The sequence below is a fragment of the Filobasidium floriforme genome, assembly GCF_021052385.1.
Source record: "Filobasidium floriforme strain CBS 6241 chromosome Unknown HD553scaffold_3, whole genome shotgun sequence".
Taxonomy (NCBI): domain Eukaryota; kingdom Fungi; phylum Basidiomycota; class Tremellomycetes; order Filobasidiales; family Filobasidiaceae; genus Filobasidium; species Filobasidium floriforme.
This window is the reverse complement of record NW_025763624.1, coordinates 1,173,097-1,193,037: the sequence shown is the minus strand read 5'-3', so window position 1 is coordinate 1,193,037 and position 19,941 is coordinate 1,173,097. Positions and strand designations below refer to the sequence as shown.

Below are 19,941 nucleotides of genomic sequence, written 5' to 3'. Positions count from 1 at the left end.
AGTTGGCCGGCGATGCATGGTTTGATGACGAGTCCTTCTCAACTCTTTCGCTCAAAGCCGAAGGAAGCTGAAGTTGCTCGTAGTTGACCACGACGATATGGATATGATGGCATACATACCCATCTTGCAACCTTACAACCAAGACAAGCCACTACGACAGGGAGCGATGTCAGGCTACACAGTATCCCCAACCACTGCGGCCCTGGCAAACCACTTCTTCGAAACGCTCGGATGTACGGAACCTCAACGACGCCGGTTCTTACAGCTCGAAGGGGCTTATGAGCGGTGAGTTCCCGCTGTGGCACCTATTCGGATCATCGTCGGGTCTACTCATTGTAGCTAAGCAGCTATGCTGTGTTGATTTGAGCTGGTAGCTGATGATAATGGACTGTTCAATTGCAACCTTCATAGCGTACGGAACCTCCACGGAGAAGCGTGGGCGAAGGCGCATTTCGTGGAACATTGGAGAACGCAGGAGATGGCCAGGTCGGACGGGGTGACGATCGCTATCCATGATGCCGTTCAAGGTGAGTTACTGCTACTGCTTCATCTGTGTTTCTGTTGCTGTCGTATATTATTGATATCTTATGCAGATTCCGCTGCGTCTCGCATCGTATGTAGCTCACCTAGCTAGAGCTGCAAGCGGGGAAACTGTCACCGATATATATCCCAACTTGAACATGAGCTCCACGGCGTTGTCAACATCAATACCGATGTCGTCGTCCGACCCGATGTCGAACTCGAACTCGGGTCTTCAACCTGATACAACCTGGAAATCGTCGGATTCGACCTATACTACTGTTCTGGGGAGGAATTCTACTTCGACTTCAATTCCAATTACAACTTCAAACAATCCGATATTACCCGCAACCGCAACCGCAAACCCGACTTTGACCCGTGATCCTCAATCGAGACCTGGGCTTCAACCTGGACCTGGACCTGGACTCGGACCTAGACCTAGACCTGGACCTGGACCTAGACCTGAACTTGGCTCTGCGTCTCGTCCGGCCCACCAAGCGCCTGTCGTCAGCCTGCCTAAACCTGCAGGGGTTGTAGGGTTGAATTCGGGTACGAATCCGGAACTGAGTAATGGCCGGACTGACGGTCGGACTAGAGGAGGGATGGGTGTGAGGCTGGGTGAGAGGCCGGATGTGGTTGACGACGTCGACGTAGGGATGGGCGTGCAGGTGGAGGTGAAGGGGCAAAGGGAGGTGGACCGAGGGCAACGGCGAGATCCTGAGGAGGTCCAATGGCAACGCCAGGACAAAATTCCCCGAGAGGAGGATCAAATTCAAAGGGGTCGACCCCAAAGGGAAGATGAACTTGAACGTCAAAAGGAAGATCGAATTCAAAGCGAAGTGACGAACACAAGGACAAGCGCCGAAGTAGCTGAACGGAAGGTAGAAGAAAAGGAACGGGAATTGCGATTACAATTGGAATTACAAAAGGATCGTGAACACATCCGAGTGAACGGGATCCAAGGGCGAGAAGGAGAGATGGAGGCCGAGCAGCATCGTCTTGCTTCGTCTCCGTCTGCGATTGCGATTGATAGCACTCCGCTCGGCTCTGGTCCTACCTCTACCGTTACCGTCATTGGACGAACACGAACGCAGATGGGGATGAACAGTTCGGGTATCGGTCAAGAGGTTCCTGAAGCTACCCGACTCGACCCAATACATCGGGAAGCGACCCAGCTCGATCTCGCAAGCGTATCACCTCGGCGTCTCTTGCTTTCGAATCAACGTTTACCGACCCGTCTTTCGCCTACTTATCTCGATCCCTTACCGAATCGATGGCCGATCTCTGTAACTGCTGGGACGATGTCAGCCTCAGCGCCGGTATCAGCGCCGGTGCAGGTGGCAGCAGAAGCGGACGGGCCGGTTGTAAATCGTTCTTGCGTGCGAGAAACGAAACTGAAGGAACAAGATAAGGCGGTCGGACCTTCTCGTCCGCTGGATCTTGAGATGGCCACGTCTCCTCCTGGTAACGCCCTTGCGACCGTCAGCTCGGACGCGGAGACGAGCGTGGAAGCCGTCTCTTGTCATACGAAACGCAAGAGGACCTCGCCTGCCCGTGGCTCGTCTCTCCACCCCTCGACACCCAATCACCGCGAGCCCCAAAACAGCAGAGGCGGCGGGAAGGACATTGTTGAGAAACCGGAGAAGGTGACGAGGACGACGTTGTTCCTGGACGAAGGAGAGAGCTTGATCTACCGGGTCGGACAGCGGGGGATTTCGAACGAGTGAGTATAGCTTTTACCTCTTGGTCCGATCCGGCTGCTTCGTTTTGCCCGAATTCACTTGCTGACGCAATATACGCTTCTCTGTCTATCGCCAATGATCTACCTGGCGTACGTTTCGTTTCGTAGATACCTAAGCGGCATCCTTCGGCCCGACCCGGACTGGAAATCATGGACGTCGACCTCGGGCAAGGTCAAGAGGCATTTCTACGCCGAGATGGTCTTTCAATTCAAGCTCTCGAGGGATCTGGCTCGGGCTCAGGCGGGGACGAGAGACGGAGATGGGATCGGGGCGGAGGAGCTGGCAGGAGGAAATGTGTCGGCCGATCGGTCAATCGACGACGATGGAATGTGGGACGAGGACGAGTTGATGCCCGCCGAGGAGTGTGAAAAGGACTTGAGCGATCTGGTCTTTTAATCCGGACAGGCTGGGCGATCCGTTGAGTTGCGCGCCGAGAGGCTCGAAGATGATGTGCGCTCAACCCATGTCCACTTGATCTATCCTCCTACACAGGCTAGGAAACTCGCGAAGGATTTCGGGACAGCTCTTCTGGAGTGGGTACGATTACGGGACGGAAATGATTTTACGATACGATGAACGCAATGCAACGGACTGTACGACGGAACCGGACGACATAATGATTAGCTGTACCGCACAACGTGGATCTTCTTGTAAAGCTATAGACTATGTAAATCGCTATGGTGTAACGACTCTCCCGGTCTTTCGCACGAGCAAGAGCGTCCGCGTGCCCAGATTCTGTCATGTCTCGGCGTGCTCAGCTGTAAATTTCGGTGACGTCGATTGAATTAATCGTCGGAATCCTATGTGGCGCTTTGCGTTACACGGTCTCTGCTTCAGCTCACATAGGTATAATGGGCTCAATAGGCACATGTTTGGAATATAGGACAACGTGTAGAACTTGCACTACGGCCTGTCGGCTGTCATTCGTTTGAATGGATGACTAATGTCTTTGACCTTCATTCCTGTTGACGAGCTGCAACAGTCCGCTATTAGAACAGCGCGCCGGTACCACCGTCGACGACATCGTCTTCGCACCAACCGGCAACTTTCCTTCTGAAACGCGAGTCCCGGAAGTCCCATCTATGCAGTAACAAGATTCCGTCGAGATAGTCAAACAGTAGCACCGGTTCACATCGAAATCGATCGAGACATTAGGAACAACAGCCCGCAACACGATCCGATCTCGATCCTTTATTGGTAGGGTGATTGATTCGATTTGATTTCGATGTTACAGGAGAGAAACCATCGCATGCAGCGGGTCATGCCCAAGACGTCCTCGCGTTCACAAAGGCGCATCGTAAGCGCTCTCGGGCAACATCGGCTGTACGCTCAAATACCCCATCAACCTCTCCATCGCCCTCTCCGCCGCTCCATCCTCGATCTGACTCTGTTTGCCCTCCTTCAGAGTGACGGGCGCGGTCCCGTCCATCAGTCCGAGCTGAGCGTCGGTCCAGACGGGGGTAGGCTTGGACTCGGCGGTAGCGAGAGGAGCACCGACACCGGCTCGTCCGCCGACGGCTTCCCAGTCCTTGATCCGCTTCAAGCCGAGCTTGTCGAATACGGCTTCGATCGAGCTGACGAGGTGGTCCATCTGTTCGACCGTGTGCCCCGGGGTCGGGGTGATTCGGAGTCGCTCCTCGCCGACCTTGACGGTAGGGTAGTTGATGCTCTGCACGTAGATGCCGTGTTCGCTCAAGAGCGTATCCGAGGCTTCTTTGGCCAAGGCGGCATCCCCTACGAGGACGGGGATAATGTGCGAAGGGTTGGGGACGACAGGGATACCCTTGGCCTCGAACGCCTGCTTGACGGCTCGGGTGTTGACGTGCTGCAATCGACGATCGCCCATGTACTCGCGCTGGTAAGCGATCGAAGCCTGGGCGCCGGCGACGATGGCGGGGGGCAAGCTGGTGGTAAAGATGAACCCGGGAGCGTACGAACGGATCACGTCGACCAAATCGGCCGAGGCGGCAATGTACCCGCCGACGACACCGTAAGCCTTGCCTAGGGTACCGGTGATAATGTCGATCCGGTCCTGCACGCTACCCTTGACGGGCAACTCGGACTGGTTGGTCGCGTGATGCGCCTCGAAATCCAAGTGTTCGGCGACCCCAGCTCCTCCGGGGCCGTACATCCCGACGGCATGGACCTCGTCCAAAAAGGTCAACGCGCCGTACTCGTCGGCGAGGTCGCAAATCTTTTCGATCGGAGCCACGCTCCCGCACATCGAGTAGACCGACTCGAAGGCGATGATCTTGGGAGTCTCCTTGGGGACCGTCTTCAACTTGGCCTCGAGGTCGGCGACGTCGTTGTGCTTGAAGATGACTTTCTTGGCCCCCGAATGCCTGATCCCCTGAATCATACTGGCGTGGTTGCTCTCGTCAGAAAAGATGACGCACCCGGGCAACTTGGCTCCGAGGGTGGCGAGCGTGGCGTCGTTGGCGACGTAGCACGAGGAAAAGACCAAAGCGGCCGACTTGCGATGCAACGAGGCGAGCTCGTCTTCGAGCGACAGGTGCATGGCACCGTTCCCGGCGATGTTTCGGGTACCCCCCGCGCCGGCTCCGTAGCGGTTCAAAGTTTTCCTAGAAGATCACACGAAACACACGATCAGCATCCTGTCTTCCCCGCCCAACCTCCTCTCTAACCAACCCCCGGACTCACTTCATGGTATCCAAAACCACCCCATTCCTACTCATCCCCAAATAATCATTACTACACCAAACATCCACCTCATCGGCCGTCTCCCTCGTATGCGCTACGGGGAACTTGGCAGCCAACCGGTTGATATTGTTGAAATATCGGTAAGACTTGTCTTTGTGCTTCTTTTCCAGCTCGGATTCGTAAAAGGACGAATAGCCAAAGGTCTTTCTGGTCTTCTGAGTCGAGGTGTTGATGGTCAAGTTCTCTTTGTTCAAGGCGGTCGACGTGGACTTGGTCGACCCGGCCTTCTTGGCAGCCTGAGCTTCGCTAGCGGCGATCGCAGCGGCCTGAGCGGCGGCTTTCGCGTGAGGACATTTACCAGGGTCTCCCGAGGTCGGGTGGGTAAAGGGGATGTCCTTGTTCTGCATTGTCGAGACGACATGTCGTGTGGAAACAAGAAAAAAGGTGCGGCGGTCGTATGGACCGGTGCAATGTAGAGTGTGCGGTGATGATGGTTGATGTTGATGTTGATGTTGATGTTGATGATGATCGAGGCGTAATGCGATGAGAAGGATGATCAGGTATTTGGTGTGAGAGTAGGGTGAGAAGAAGTGGAGGAGGCGCGAAGAGCAACGAAGAAAGAAAAGGGTAGAACCGAAAGGACGATCGGAAACGTCAGCAAAAACTCGATCCCGCCAGCTGATCATCATCATCCTCTTCGCGTTGAACACTGACCTTGTGCATCTCCCTGACCTCTTTGGGTCCAGCGACGCTCGCCATGCCCCTGACAGAGATCCCTCCCATCTTCTTGGCCACCTCGGGACCCATCACCGGACAAGAACCGACGGCTTTCGAGGCCAGGTTGCTGAACTGCGGGGCGAGCGGGTTCGGGGTCGAGGCGAGCGACCTGAGGGTGGCCGTCGAGGTCCGGTGGAGGAAGGGACAGTTGGTCGAGTATCGTGCCATGGATGTCATGTAGGACGACATGATGAAGGATATGTAGTGAGGTGCTTTGTGTTTTGTGAGGTTGAATGGCGAAGAGGTAGAGGCGTAGAGGTTGATGTCGATGTATTGATGTAGTCGATGTTTGAATCGAATCGAATGCTTTTCATAGGACGGGACCCCTCAGACTCTCGCTCGCCTCGTCCCCCGGCTGACACCTTTTTACCGGCAAAGTCTCGCTTTCTCACGCGTCTCGCACCCTTTCTTCTGGTCGATCGCGCTAAGAATACCCATTCGCCGGGGGCATTCTGATCGGAATCGAACCAATCGCGTGGCTTCGATTGGGTCTCGAGGGCGAAACGTAAGCGCAAAAGCATGTTGCATCTCCGTCGTCATGAAGGTTCATGCCATGCTCGGCCCCGGCTTCTGATTCCCGGCAGACACTCTGTTGTTTGCTATTTGTGCCCCAGGATCGTGTTTCGTACGGGTATACGGAACGCACTGGATCAATGATTCCGATCGAACGATCTATTCCAGAGATCCCTTCGTCGCCACCGATCCACCGAGGTCAAACGACACGACGTTTCGCGTTTCATCTCGCGTCTTGCATCTCGCATTCAGGCGCGCGCACCTACGAACATCACAATATTTATAATGCACTACAGGTACACTAGCCTACATCGGATCTCGTCGTTGTATTGTTGTCATGTAATCGGATTCATAGATCAGATGATTTGTTCGATCAGGTAATCGACTCGAATTCGGTATAGATTATAGCTGTTCTTGGGTTCAAGATGATGAAACGGTGGGGGGATGGTAGGACCGAAAAGACCTTTCGGCCTGCTTCATCTCTAGCAATTCAATCGGCAGCTTCCGATACACCGCCGTCCCTCGACCGAACCACCATAAATCATCTTCTCCTTTCGCCGCCAGCTCCTCAACGATCTCTCGATCATCCAGTCTCTTCTCACCTTTTCAACTCGAGGTCTGCGTTCCGCGTGTGGTTTATCGTATGACCGAGAGACGGATTCTGTATAGATATATAATTTATAAAGATGTACGAAATCACGGCTGAGTAGATATAATGTACGGCCGGGAACAAATCTTCATCTTCATCTTCATCACGGCCGTATTCGACGACGAAGTCGATCCCTTAAAGCTTATGGTTGGACAACATCGACTGATACACAAAATCTCTCTGTTTGCGACAATCCTTTCCGAGCGCGTTTGCGGTTTGTTGACAATGATCTGAGTACAGTAGTCTACTAGAATATATGCCAAATAGAAAAACCTCGCTCTGTAACCTTGGTCGAAACCTGGAAGGTCATGACGATCATCGCTGTATGTGGACATCGTCTGCGTAACAACAACGACGTTATACAAGCATTGGGGCTTCGCCAAATAGGAAACATAGCAATGCCGTCTGATAATACTCCATTACATTGCATTACAAAAGCCCGCCTTGGGGGTGCTCAGATTATTGCGTATCGGATAAAAGAAAGAGGAGCGCGTTGGGACGATCAAGCCTACCCTTGTAACAACCGCAGCGCCAGAGCCTCTTCGTCTTCGACGTCCCCGCTCTTGCCCTCCTTGCTACCACCATCGAACCTGGCCCTCTTTGTCGGGCGCGTCGAATTCGACTGGTTCCTATCATTGTCGTCATCGCCAGAGTCCGTATCGGAGCCTGAATCTGAACCTGATCCGTCGGACGGTCGGCCTAGGGTGACTCTGAATCCTCCACCCCCGCCCTCTTCATCGTCGTCCTCGTCGCTCCCTTGTAGTTCAGCCAGTCGCTAGAGTGAAATTCAAGAGAGCGCATCAGCAAAAACGCACCAAGCATCGAACTACGATCCCTGCATTCGACTCACCTCCTCCCTCTCCCTATCCTTCCTCTTCCTCTTCTTCTCCTGCCTCTTCTCCCTGGCGACCTGCCTATCCACGACGTCGGCCTCCTTCATCGCTTCCCTGTTCACAGCCAGGTATTCCTGACGCTGCGCCTCGGCATCGCCTTGTTTGGCAAAGTCGTCCAAGTTTTGCATCTCGTACATCTCGTGAGCACCGCCGGCGTCGTCAAAGATGACCTTGTGGCCGGAGGATTTGAGTTTGAGCATGGCTTTACGGGATTCTCCTTGTTTGAGCTTGCGTTTCGAGAGCATCTCTTCCGAGGTGAGCTTTGGCGTTGCGTCGCCGGTTTCTCCTTCGACCTCGCCCTCGCCGCCCAGACCGACGGCCTCGAGCGTGTGGTCCCTCTCTTTCAACGTCAAGAACCCGTCGTCCTCGTCCCCGTCCTGTATCACACCGTCGTGCGTGACCAGAGCGGAAAAGTGAGGGGCGAGGACGCCTTGATTTTTACGCTCGAACATTCGGTCGTATTTCGTCCGGACCGCTTGTTTGTCCTGTCGGCGCAAGATTCGAAGGAATTCGATTAGCTTCTGCCGCTGCGGTACGAGATGAAATAGAGGTGCAAAACGAACCTTCTTGCTCGTCAGAACGTCATCCTTGGCATCCGCATCATCGTCATCGGCATCGCTCTCGCTATCGCCATCGACCTTTCCACCTTCAAGCTCGTCCTCGCTATCGACCTCCTCGTCCTCATCACCGCTCCCGACCTCGCTCTCATCGCTCTCACTGTCCGCCAACTCGACCTGCGCGCCCACTTTTGCGCTCGCCGTCTCCGTCTCCTTTTCCCCGGCCACATTCACCTTGACGCCCTGAGCCTTCTCCTTCTGCTCCTCCTGCTGCAACTTGCCCCTCGCGGCGTTCTTCTTCTGATGCGCTTGACCGATGAATTTGATCTGCGGTGCCCCCGGCAGACCCAACGACGCCGCAAACGCCTCGACGGGGAGTTGCGTGAGGTCGAATATCGACTTGTCCTTTTGCAGGTGGACGGATTTCATGTACGATACAAAAGCCTGCGATGCGTTGGTCGCAAAGACGATCAGCGACTCGTAAGCGTTTGATAGATTGCCTTTTCCCGGAAAGGCCTGCTCACCCTCTGACCCATATACTTGATCTCGGGATCCCTAAACGCGAAATTCTGCATCTGCTGCTGCAACTGCCCCATCTTGCTCTCCTTGATCCGGATCCGCTTGACCTCGAGCCCCTTTTCCTCCCACCGCCTCTTCATCCCTTCTTCCTCGCTCGGACAGAGGATCGTCAGCCCCTTCCCTCCGGACTGGTACCGCGCCGTCCGACCGACCCGGTGGATGTACATGTCCACGTCTTCGGGGCAGTCTAGCTGGATGACCCAGTCGACAAGGGGGAAATCGAGACCTCGGGAGGCGATGTCGGTGCAGACGAGCAGGGCGACGGTGGATTGCGAAAAGCGTTGGAAGATGTCGAGTCGGGTGGGTTGTTTCTGTTTGCCGTGCAGGTGCATCAGGGGGAGACCCGGGTGGAGTCGTCGGAAGGTCTCGAAGATGAACCGGACCTGCGGGGCGAGCGCGATCGTGGGAAATGAGAGGGGACGTTGGTCAGCGATCGTTTCCGCCTTCAAACGTACCGACCTAGAACGATCGCGAAACCTCGGACTCACCTGCTTGCAACTACTGACGAAAACCACCCCCTTCATCTTGAGATGACTCTTGACGAACCCCCACAACGCGTCCAACTTGCGATCCAGGTCGACGACCGCATAAAATTGCTCCAAACCCGCCGGCATCAACGTCGAGGTCGAGCTTTGTCCCGGGGTGGCGTTCGAGTCGACATTAGAGCTACCGTCCTGCAGGTGTTGGTCGACGTCGATCGTGACGGGCGAATTCAGGGAGAGTTTGGCGAGTTGGACAAGGTTCGGAGATTGGGTGGCGGAGAATAAGAGCGTCTGTCGGCCGCTTGGTGTCGTTGTCGTTGTTGTTGTTGATGTGGCCTGGTCGACCTGTGTTGCTGATTTCGTGCTGGGACCGCCTCCTCCCGGTGTGATATGCTGGATGATAGCACGCAACGTCGGCAAGAAACCCAGATCCAACAGCCTGTCCGCTTCGTCCAACACCAGCACTTTCACCCCGGAAGTATCCAGCCCGACGGTGCTATCGAAATGTTGCAACAATCTCCCAGGGGTAGCTATGAGGATGTTCATACGTTGAAGCCGATCTTGTTCGTCCTTCAAGCTCTTGCCGCCGATGACCAACCCGGCGGAGAACGTATGATGTCCGCCGATCGAACGCAAGGCGTTGAACGTCTGGATAGCCAGTTCTCGAGTTGGACTCAAGACCACCGCTCCTAGACCGTCCATCGGTCCCCATCTTTCCAGGTAGAGACGTTCTAGCAATGGGATGAGAAAGGCGAGCGTCTTGCCCGAACCGGTACGGGCGGAGCCGAGGACATCTTGGCCTTGCAGCGAGATGGGGATGGAAGTGGCTTGGATGGGGGTTGGGGTGGTAAAATGAGATGACCGCAGGCCACGGAGCGTACGAGAGGAGAGGGGGAGTTCGGTGAATGTCGTTATCGGGGTCGATGGGTTCTGCAGAGCGTTGGCGACGAGTCGTATCGAGGAACGGGAAAAGACGAGCGAGAACAGGCAGGTTTTCACAATCAGCTCGACGTAAAAGAGGGCAATAGTGACGAATGCTCTGATAACGACTTCGACATCGACTCACAAACTCTGCAATGTCCCTCCGCAACTTGTCCAACTCTTCGTCCTGACCCTTTCTCTTGAGTGCGTTCGACTTGATCCGCTGTTGAGTGTGCGGGTCTCGTTGTTTCTTGCCGCGGGGCGCAGAGGGACCCGCTTTGGATGACATGGCGAGCGCTATCTCGGTGTGTGTTACTCTTGAATCGAGAGCTGATACGGGTCCAAGACCTGAAGATGGGATGATAATCGACCTTGACGACAATTTTGACCAAGTCCCAAGTTCCAACTTTGTAAACCTCGGCGGCGAGATGCGCGGAAGCAGAAAAGCGAGAATTACGCAACTAATCACGGCATGCGATTCTGACAGTGGTCACGTGATGTTAGAATCGGCATCTGTCTGATTGCGTAATCAAGGTTACTGTAGGCGGAAGCTGATCTCCTCGAGGGCGAGTTGCGCTTTACGACGAGTCTCGGGTCTGACTGACACACACATACTTTGCCGATTCGCCTCGTCGTCGACCTTGTTGAAAGTAGTACAAGTCTCGATGCATCGATCTGAACCTCGAGATCATCTCGATTCTATCGATAGTAACCTCTAAGTCTCAAACTAGTTCAAAACAAACTAGTACGACCATGTTCGCTTCTAGATTCGCATCCCGTGCGAGGTCCATCGCCTCTCACCTCCCTCACCCATCCCCCTCGTCCTCTTCTTCGTCCTCGATCGCCCCAGCATTCACCCGAACGCTCGCCTCGGTCTCTCCCAACCTCCCACCTCAATCCGCCTCGCCGCAACAAGTCGAGGTGGAAAAGAACAATGGCATCTCCTCCTCGGAACGTCTGGAAAACTCTCGAGGTGACGCGGCGGGAGAGTCGTTGAAGCGGGAAGGAGGCGGGACGACCGAATTGTTTGGGTTCGAGGTTACCAAGAAGGAGAGTTCAGTCGGGGGTAAGGAGAAGACGGATGGGAGGCCGATCTATTTGGATGCTCAAGTGAGTGTCTTTGCACAGTCATATGTTTTGTTCTTCGACTGTTATGCCGAACAAGGACTGATAATAACATCGTCGTGTTCTTCTCTCGACTTTGCAGGCCACCACCCCGATGGACCCCCGAGTCCTCGACGCCATCCTCCCCTACCTGACCGACCTGTACGGAAACCCTCACTCCCGTACCCACGCTTACGGCTGGGAAGCAGAGACCGCCGTAGAGAAAGCCAGAGCGCAGGTGGCCAGCCTAATCGGCGCCAGCAGCAAGGACATCATCTTCACCTCCGGGGCGACCGAGAGCAACAACATGCTCATCAAGGGGATCGCTAGGTTCTACAAGCAAAAGAGGAATCACATCATCACGACCCAGACGGAACACAAGTGTGTGCTGGATTCGTGTAGGTATTTGGCGGAACAGGGCTTCGAGGTGACTTACCTCCCCGTCAAGTCGGATGGGCTCGTCGATCTCGAGGTCTTGAAGGCGGCCATCAAGCCGACGACGTGTTTGGTCTCGATCATGGCGGTGAACAACGAGATCGGGGTCATCCAGCCATTACAAGCCATAGGAGACCTTCTCCGCGCCCATCAAAAGGCCAACGGCGGGCCCAAGATCTTTTTCCACAGCGATATTGCTCAGGCGACGGGCAAGATCCCCTTGGACGTCGAGAAGATGGGTTTGGACGCGGCCAGTATCTCCGGGCACAAGCTTTATGGACCGAAGGGTGTCGGAGCGGCGTATGTGAGGAGGAGACCGAGGGTGAGGCTCGAACCGCTCATTCACGGAGGTGGACAGGAACGTGGGTTGAGGAGCGGGACGGTGCCGACGTTCTTGACCGTGGGATTGGGAGAGGCTTGTAGGATCGCACAGGAGGAGATGGAGGTGAGTCGAGGGTTTTAGGTGGTGTTTTGTTTTTCGTGGTCTCGTCCGTCCCGCCTCCTTTTCCGTCCCTTCGACTGTTTCGACCTTCAAACGTATTTCGTGCAAATATTGACATTGAACTCGTGAGGAAAAACTACACAAAATCGAGACGAACACACTGGGCGTTTTCACCATGGCTCAAACGACAACGAAACATTCGTCTTGATCGCGTTGGAGCGCCCCGAGATGATGACGAAAACCGCACAGGCTCGATCACTTTTTTCGAGCTCGTTATCGTCCAGGTCGACCTGAACAACGGTCGAGGCTGGATGGAAGAGCGAACAAGAAACTTTTGTGCAGGGGTACTGAATCTCGACGGCGACAAGCAACCGCGGAGAGAACGTTTTGGGAACGAGATGAGGCGGGGCGATCGAAATCGACGCAGATTCCCTGGCGTTTGGATGACCTGGCAACGTGATCAAACCTTTCACTTCGTTACATCCGGCTGACATTCACATCGCTCGCTTTCGGCAGTCCGACCACGCCCGCGTCAAGGCCCTCTCGGACCGCCTGATCGATGGCATCAATGCCCGCGTCTCGATGGTCGTCCGTAACGGCGACCCGTCCGGCTACCCCGGTTGCGTCAACTTGTCGTTCAGCTACGTCGAGGGCGAGTCCCTGCTGATGGCCCTCAAATCGATCGCCCTATCGTCCGGATCGGCTTGCACGTCGGCCTCGTTGGAACCGTCCTACGTGCTGCGTTCCCTCGGCGCGGACGAGGCCATGGCGCACAGCTCGTTGAGGTTCGGGATCGGCAGGTTTACGACCGAGCAGGAGATTGATTTCGTCGTCGAAAAGATTGTCGCCGTGGTGACCAAGTTGAGGGAGATGAGTCCATTATGGGAGATGGTACAGGAAGGGATCGACATTAATACGATCGAGTGGAGCCAGTGAGTCGGGCTTCGGGTCGGGGCGGGTCGTTTCGAGTTGCTGATTGGTATCTTGCGGATTAGACATTGATTGGAATGACGAGTGGGTTTCAATTAGACGAAAGATATCTGATGTTGTACAATACAATTTTACGATCCATGATCATGACCTCGTGATTTTCTCGGCGTCCCCGTACAACCTAGAATAACCGTCAGGTGGCGACATGGTCTGTCGTCTCTGTTTCTGTAACGGAAGCCTGTCTCTCCCGCAATGGAGGCCTGTCTTTTCTGTGATGCAGATTGTTTACCACAGCCTGTTTATGGTAGAAGGGCGATTGCAGTGTATAGTTATAGAAGTTTCGCTGAGGCCAGCCGCTGGATCACGGTTTGCTTGTCGTCTTGATAGTATTGTAGAGCCAGGGTCAGGGCTTGCTTCCATACCAGCAGTTCAATTCAAGCACGGGCACACAGAAGTCATCTGCGGCAGGGTCTCTTTTGAACGTCATTACATCCAGAAGATGGTTAACGAGCTATTATAAGGCTCAGCGACTTGCTCGCCACGCGATACCTATAATAGCACCCCTTGAATTGCATCACCTTCGCGGGAATCCATACGGCTTGGTCTTCTTCTTGCTGCCTATCCATCGCCATAGCATCGAGGCGATAAATAGCATTCATGCGACGAGCGGACAGATCGAATCGAGCCATCCATGCTCGACCGACTCGGCTGTGTGCGGATCCGGTCCGAATGTCTCGTCCCCCTCGCGCTAAAGCGCTCCCATCGTTTCATCGAAAGCCACCGCGATGCCCTGCTGCTGATCAGAAACGGAAGGTCGGTCCGCGTTCGACCTGCTTGCCACCTCCCCCGGACGGAGGGGTTCTTGGGGCTCCACTTCTGGGGTACATAAGTTTCAGCTTCCTCAGTACGACGTTCATGCGGCTGCGATATTCCCTCATCTTTCGACCTCCCGCGCGCAGGAATGCTCCGACTCGCAATGCTCCCTACACAAGCGCTCTTGCTCGTTCTATTCAGCACGCTGACTGCTACCTGCTTGGCATGGCAGCCCAATTTCGTTCTCCGGGTGAACCAGTCCGTCATCGCGCCCGACTGTACACCCCGGCTGAGTACCGTCGTCAACGGGACCCTGCCTGGTCCGCTGTTGACGATGACAGAGGGTAAACATTATTGGATCCGTGTGTACAACGATATCCCCGACCAGAACTTGACTATGCATTGGTGAGTTCGGTCCGGTGACTTCAGTTCTACTACGAACCTGTTCGCCGACTCCCCCTTCGTGACTCGTCAAATCACGCAGGCACGGTCTCTCTCAATACACGACCCCCTTCTCCGATGGTACCCCCCTTGCATCCCAATGGCCCATTCCTCCCTACGGGTTTTTCGACTACGAATTCTTCCTCCCTTTCCCGGACTCTTCCGTGGAACATCGTAGGGATTCTTCCATCGGCACGTATTTCTACCATAGTCACGTAGGTATGCAAGCGATGAGCGCCTTCGGCCCGATAGTGATCGAGCCCGCCAGCGAGAAAGAAGAGGCGAAAAAGGCGACTCCGGTGGAGTGGGACGAGGATCTGATCATGTTGCTGAGCGATGGGTATCACGTCAGTATCATTTTACCGAGTATCAGTACCAGACCATGATACTATCTGTGCCGGCCGAGTCGCTACATCAACGCTGACACAAGTCATGATATCGATACAGGCCTCAGAGCACAAGATCATTTCCGGACTCGATAACACGTTAGTCGTACCGTTCTTTCTTGCGGGGTTTCCCTGTGTATTGAAATGATATGTCCTTTTCATCTCGACCTCATCACACAGCTCCTCCTGGACCTGGATAGGGGAACCGCAGTCCCTCCTCGTCAACGGTCATGCTCTATCGACGTGCAATTCTTCGACACTCGATACAAACCTTCCAACGGGTACCCAATGCTCAACAAGCTGTGGATGGGAAACATTCCGGGTTCGACCTGGGCAAAGGTATAGGTTGAGGGTTATTGGCGCAACGTGAGTGTGTGACCTGACCTGCCAGGCAGGCAATGCGGCTGACAAGATGAGAACAACTGGAATTATCGGTATCAGGACTCTTTCTCAGATGTCGTTGAAGCTGGAGGGTCACAACATGACTCTTTTCGAGGCGGATGTGAGTGTCGATCAGACTGTTTACACAACTTCGAACGGTACTAAACACATGCCGACCTATTCAGGGCACCTACCTGGACCCTCTCCCCATTGAAAATCTAGAGATCGCAGCCGGCCAGCGGTATTCCATTCTCATCGTTACTCCAGACGTCGTACCCGAGAAGAGCGATTTCTGGTTCAACATCAAGACGATTTGGAGGCCCGTCACAACTTATGGAGCTGCTGTCTGGACTTATGACACTGACGATTCGACGTCGGTTGACAAGACTACGAGACCGGTCGATCTGAACGTCAAGGTCGCTTTACCCAATGAGACTTTCGGATGGGTAGGCTGGTGAGGCGATCGATTCGTTCTCGCCATAAATCAATGATCTAAGCAGATAGACGGCTCCTTTCTCGCAGTGACATGTCCCCGTTCGACAAGACAAAGAATCCACCTTCTCAGGACCAGGTCACACGGAAGATCACGCTCATTGGAGAGCAAGTAGTCAAGCAGGTGAGCAGTGACCGAACGCTAGCAATGCGACTCGCTCGAGCTCAACTCTCCGTTCCACTTATTCGGACTTACTGAATCGTCAGAAAAGCTATCGATGGGACGTTAGCAATACCACGCTGTTTGGCGAGACCTCGCCCTCAAACCCGCAGGTCCCGTTCTTGGTCCAGTACTATATGGCACCAGAAGATCGACGCACGCCTGATTACGCTGCGGCGCTGGCGAACGGAGGGCTTGACCCCGTCAACCGCTTTTATCCCGCAAAGTTGGGCGAGATATTGGATGTCGTTGTTCAGAACTACGCTGGACCGACGGCAAGTATTGGGGATTGAAACAGACGAGAGGCGTTAACTGTGTCTGATACGTTTGCATACTACGATACATGATCAGGGCTTTGTCGAGGCGCATCCATGGCATTTCCATGGCGCAAAAGTATGTTTTGCCAGTGGCAGTATAGTCGCACTCGCAGCTGATACGACCATTCCGCAGTACTGGGATATGGGTGCTGGTACCGGTAATTTCAGCTACGAAGCTTTGGAGGAGATACAGGGATCTGTGGCCGGCTCCCCAATCCCGAGAGACACATCGATTGTATACGGGGGACCTGGGGCGTCGTACACCGGCGCAAACATCACGTCCGGTAGTCCCGGCGGATGGAGGTTGTTCAGACTGTCTATCACTGACGTAAGTGGGAGACGAGAGCATGAGATTTCTAACCTTTACTGAAATGGTGGCTTTCCCAGCCCGGCGCGTGGGTCGTACATTGTCACCTCCTACCGCACATGATCATGGGCATGCAGACCATGCTTTTTGCTGGGGCGGAGAACCTACCAGTTTTGCCTCCCAGCTTTGTCGAAGAATTCTTGACCTTCAATGGCGCTGCAGTGGGCAACTCCACATACGAACCGATGCATCGGAGTTATTTCGAACTGCCGGTTGTAGCGCGCGGACAAGGAAAGTGATTCGACAGACTTTGTAGATCAGGAGACGATGACATGAAAAAGTCAGGAGACAATGACATATAAGAGGTTGTAAAGGATAGTCAGGAAAAAATGGCCGCGAGAACACTGGAAAAGATCGTGTCAAACTATGCAACGGCGCATATCTACCTTTGTGATCGACTCGAGGCAGTCTATATAAGCGTCTCATCTGACAGTATCTGCCAATGGCCTTTGCTTGCTTGATGAGTTCAGTAAAATCATCAAGGATAAAAGATACTATCGAGATGGTAATTGACCCGGTCATCCTTTTAAACGAGGCTTGGCGACCGCTTCATCCTGTCAGCGTCACACTCATACACATGGAAGAAGATACATCCTTGACTCAAGATCACTATATGACAATCAACCTTCTTGCGAATTATGTTACATATGATACACTCCCAAACATCGGATCCCTCTTAGCTCAGTTGGTAGAGCGCTACACTAGTATTGAACTAGAAGCACAACTGCGATATGTAGCGGTCAGCCGTTCGACTCGGCTAGCGGGAATTATCTCTTTTTGTTTTCCGACCGGATGATCCCCTTTTTTCGCGTGTTTGCACCTCTCAAACGCAAGGCGCAGGGATGCGCCACCGTCCGAGCGATTTGCGCGTCATATCTAGGATGCATCCTGTATCACAGGATTCATTGGTCTCCTGAATGAAGTGAAACTCCATGCGGCGCGATCTTGTTCACACAGCAGTCAGTCTCGCGAGCGTGGGCAGGGCGACCCCCATCTGCACGCGTGGTACCGGCGTGAAACGACTCTGGGCTTGGCGAAATGCGGTTCATCCGTGCTGCTATACTTTGCCTGGCCCACAATGACAACGGTAAGTGATGCCGGCTGCACGAGACGGGCGACAGCACCTAGAACCACCATATGATTTCCGCCTGTCCCGTGCATCAAGCGACCCGATAGCATTGTCGTGCCGCTTGAACCACGATGCTAAGCGCACGAGCTGACGGGTCGATATCTGAACGACTGTCTACTGAATGTCTGTCGAGTGAAAGACCCTCCACAACTTCCTGACCATGATTCGACAAGTCTCCGACACTCAAAAGTCTTTAGAAGCAGGTGCTCGATCAGAGCAGGGCTTCGACAGAGAAGATAAGGAAAAGATCAGTAAGCCAATCCTGGATACTACTTCATCCCCCAGACAACGCGATGGTGGTAAAGGTAGGTTTGGTACTCTCCCTTCCATCCTTGTTCGAAGAGACACGGAAAGAACTATAGTCAACAGGCATGCTGTATCTTCTCGTTGTTCCGCAACAACACCTGTATGGATCGACGTCGAATTTGACTACAAGCGTCAGCTTCATCTCGAACGGTCAATGAGCGATATCTGTTGGCTGCACCAATGGACAGGCTTCACTAATTGAAGCTCTAGCTCAGTGCTAATGAGACCAATCTTATAGAACTTGATCTGCGACTGTAACTTTTGATGAAGGCGAACGGGTTCCTCCCATCCGAGCAGTAGATCGATTTGAACGTTGTCTTCCGAAATGCTACGAGTAATTCCCGATCAAATAGCCATGCTTGGATGCTCTCGCTGATGCGATCATTTGAACGGTATAGGCAGGAAGGAGCGGTAGAGCATGGCTGCAAGGAATGATAGTGAGCTCGAAGCATTGATACCCACTCAACTGTCATCCGATACAGTAATCACGTCAGGCGCATATTGCGCACTTGCTGATCGCCAGTCTAGGTGATCGAGCAACAAAGCCGTCGAGTATCGATCTCCATCGGTCCTAATCCCAGGTTTGAAGCATTGAAAGTGTAAAGGGACGCAGGATGTCGATGCGTCAATGATCGAACGAGAAGTCATCTCGGCTGAATCTCATGACTGCAAAGAGACGTCGTACAAAGACGATGGACTTCCGACTCTGTCTGTTCTTGCATCTCGGTTCTGACTGGAAACTCTGGGCTGATACATACGAAGCGGTCTCAGTATCACATCCCATTAGTATAACAGTTAAGACTCACCGGAGGTGTTACCAAGTAATGTCGTCGCGATCAGGTATGGGATGAAACACCCGGCACCGAAGTTGCCCGCGAATGCGGTTCCGCTACTCTGCGCCTGTTATAGCAGCCCCTTTGAGGTGAGGTCATTGTATCGGCTTTTCTATCGGTTATTGATGCTCATATACTGTTGGCATGAGATCGACCTTTCTCGACCTCTGCGTTTCGTTTAAAGGACCTACCTCTAAGATGCTGGCTAGGACATATGATTTGCCTGTCGGAAAAAGAGGGACGCGGGGGTCAGTCATTTGATCAAGGCGCTTTCCATTCAGACCGAGCCTGATCGATGTGCAGGTTTGTCCCTTCGCCATCTCGTTGTCGCATTCGCTAGTTCATGAAGGGTGACTGACAGGGTGGTCGCCATCGCTTCGGCTTGCAGATCGTCGACTTGACGTCGCAAGGGAATTTGCCAATAACGCTGGTCAGCACGGTCTGAGTTGTATTTGATGTGCGCCTGACGACCCGTCTTGGAATGATTCCCCATTATCATAGCGACGCCGCCGTGGGCTCCGATCATTAATGAATGTTGGGCAGACGTTTGTATGTACAGCCCACAGCATTCGAAACCTTGCGTCCATTTTTCGAATGACCTCCCAACCCATTCAAGATCTTAACGAGAGGGCGATATAAACCGACAATAACTTGATAGCTGTAATGGGCGAAGCTCAATAATACATCTTGTATTTGTAAGAATTATGACCTTCTTGAAGAAACCGCAGTGCAATGCGGTATTACCGCTTCGAAGTAGGAACACTGAAGACCGCTGCTGTGGGCACGTCATCCAAGGCGACTACTGACACGTACAAGGCAATATCAAGTATTTGGACAGGATATTGTCGAAGCTGAATGCGTACACGACTTTTGATATCACAGACTTGAGTGTAAGATATGCAGTAATGCTGACTGAGACATGACGAAGCGTGTGAGCAGGAGCGTATATAAAGGGCTATGACAGAACAATTTTAGTATGCGCAAGCGCAATGTACTGTAGCGGTGTTACAGTATCCCATATCAGCCCCGTAGCCTCTACCAACTGAGCTAAGAGGGATCCGATGTCTGGGAGTGTATCATATGTAACATAATTCGCAAGAAGGTTGATTGTC

At 53.5% G+C, this 19,941-nt stretch overlaps 6 protein-coding genes and 1 non-coding gene across 7 annotated transcripts; 5 read left to right on the top strand and 2 right to left on the bottom strand.

Moving 5' to 3' along the window:
- The first annotated feature begins 126 nt into the window (after positions 1-126).
- HD553DRAFT_164709 (uncharacterized protein) lies at positions 127-2,737 on the top strand. The gene is made up of 4 exons (XM_046176849.1): positions 127-335; positions 412-527; positions 622-2,242; positions 2,369-2,737. The coding sequence occupies exons 2-4, from the start codon at positions 479-481 to the stop codon at positions 2,655-2,657; spliced, it is 1,959 nt and encodes a 652-aa protein (XP_046039393.1). The 5' UTR covers positions 127-335; positions 412-478; the 3' UTR covers positions 2,658-2,737.
- Positions 2,738-3,543: 806 nt separating this feature from the next.
- Positions 3,544-5,876, bottom strand: HD553DRAFT_268012 (5-aminolevulinate synthase; the record flags this gene model as incomplete). Its single annotated transcript, XM_046177554.1, has 3 exons — positions 3,544-4,843; positions 4,923-5,323; positions 5,637-5,876. The coding sequence occupies 3 exons, from the start codon at positions 5,874-5,876 to the stop codon at positions 3,544-3,546; spliced, it is 1,941 nt and encodes a 646-aa protein (XP_046039392.1).
- Positions 5,877-7,248: 1,372 nt separating this feature from the next.
- HD553DRAFT_280944 (ATP-dependent RNA helicase DBP4) lies at positions 7,249-10,639 on the bottom strand. Its single transcript, XM_046178116.1, has 6 exons — positions 10,439-10,639; positions 9,379-10,302; positions 8,836-9,273; positions 8,318-8,755; positions 7,712-8,239; positions 7,249-7,636 (listed from the first exon to the last, which is right to left on the bottom strand). Exons 1-6 carry the CDS (start codon positions 10,580-10,582, stop codon positions 7,370-7,372), a joined length of 2,739 nt encoding a protein of 912 aa, XP_046039391.1. The 5' UTR covers positions 10,583-10,639; the 3' UTR covers positions 7,249-7,369.
- A 327-nt stretch (positions 10,640-10,966) lies between these two features.
- Positions 10,967-13,362, top strand: HD553DRAFT_305876 (pyridoxal phosphate-dependent transferase). The gene is made up of 4 exons (XM_046179199.1): positions 10,967-11,403; positions 11,501-12,277; positions 12,791-13,206; positions 13,270-13,362. Exons 1-4 carry the CDS (start codon positions 11,047-11,049, stop codon positions 13,274-13,276), a joined length of 1,557 nt encoding a protein of 518 aa, XP_046039390.1. The 5' UTR covers positions 10,967-11,046; the 3' UTR covers positions 13,277-13,362.
- Positions 13,363-14,180: 818 nt separating this feature from the next.
- Positions 14,181-16,800, top strand: HD553DRAFT_267862 (multi-copper oxidase laccase-like protein; the record flags this gene model as incomplete). The annotated part of the gene is made up of 12 exons (XM_046177544.1): positions 14,181-14,422; positions 14,502-14,805; positions 14,906-14,943; positions 15,025-15,210; positions 15,286-15,346; positions 15,411-15,679; positions 15,748-15,841; positions 15,925-16,156; positions 16,183-16,184; positions 16,229-16,270; positions 16,328-16,522; positions 16,582-16,800. The coding sequence occupies 12 exons, from the start codon at positions 14,181-14,183 to the stop codon at positions 16,798-16,800; spliced, it is 1,884 nt and encodes a 627-aa protein (XP_046039389.1).
- A 263-nt stretch (positions 16,801-17,063) lies between these two features.
- Positions 17,064-18,411, top strand: HD553DRAFT_322152 (uncharacterized protein; the record flags this gene model as incomplete). The annotated part of the gene is made up of 5 exons (XM_046181272.1): positions 17,064-17,300; positions 17,442-17,648; positions 17,830-17,941; positions 17,996-18,127; positions 18,395-18,411. 5 exons carry the CDS (start codon positions 17,064-17,066, stop codon positions 18,409-18,411), a joined length of 705 nt encoding a protein of 234 aa, XP_046039388.1.
- HD553DRAFT_t16 lies at positions 17,232-17,328 on the top strand. Its single transcript has one exon. It is a non-coding gene; the product is annotated as a tRNA-Thr (tRNA).
- Positions 18,412-19,941: the final 1,530 nt, after the last annotated feature.

Excerpts from the sequence above, each read along its gene's own strand:
- HD553DRAFT_164709 (XM_046176849.1), top strand. The coding sequence starts at position 479 with ATGGCCAGGTCGGACGGGGTGACGATCGCTATCCATGATGCCGTTCAA. Across the intron at positions 528-621 it reads TATCCATGATGCCGTTCAAG|CTCACCTAGCTAGAGCTGCA; the intron begins GTGAGTTACTGC and ends CATCGTATGTAG. Across the intron at positions 2,243-2,368 it reads CAGCGGGGGATTTCGAACGA|ATACCTAAGCGGCATCCTTC; the intron begins GTGAGTATAGCT and ends TTCGTTTCGTAG.
- HD553DRAFT_280944 (XM_046178116.1), bottom strand. The coding sequence starts at position 10,582 with ATGTCATCCAAAGCGGGTCCCTCTGCGCCCCGCGGCAAGAAACAACGA. Across the intron at positions 10,303-10,438 it reads GGAGGGACATTGCAGAGTTT|AACCCATCGACCCCGATAAC; the intron begins GTGAGTCGATGT and ends AACGCTCTGCAG. Across the intron at positions 9,274-9,378 it reads TCGTCAGTAGTTGCAAGCAG|GTCCGGTTCATCTTCGAGAC; the intron begins GTGAGTCCGAGG and ends CTCGCCCCGCAG.
- HD553DRAFT_305876 (XM_046179199.1), top strand. The coding sequence starts at position 11,047 with ATGTTCGCTTCTAGATTCGCATCCCGTGCGAGGTCCATCGCCTCTCAC. Across the intron at positions 11,404-11,500 it reads CGATCTATTTGGATGCTCAA|GCCACCACCCCGATGGACCC; the intron begins GTGAGTGTCTTT and ends TCGACTTTGCAG. Across the intron at positions 12,278-12,790 it reads TCGCACAGGAGGAGATGGAG|TCCGACCACGCCCGCGTCAA; the intron begins GTGAGTCGAGGG and ends CGCTTTCGGCAG.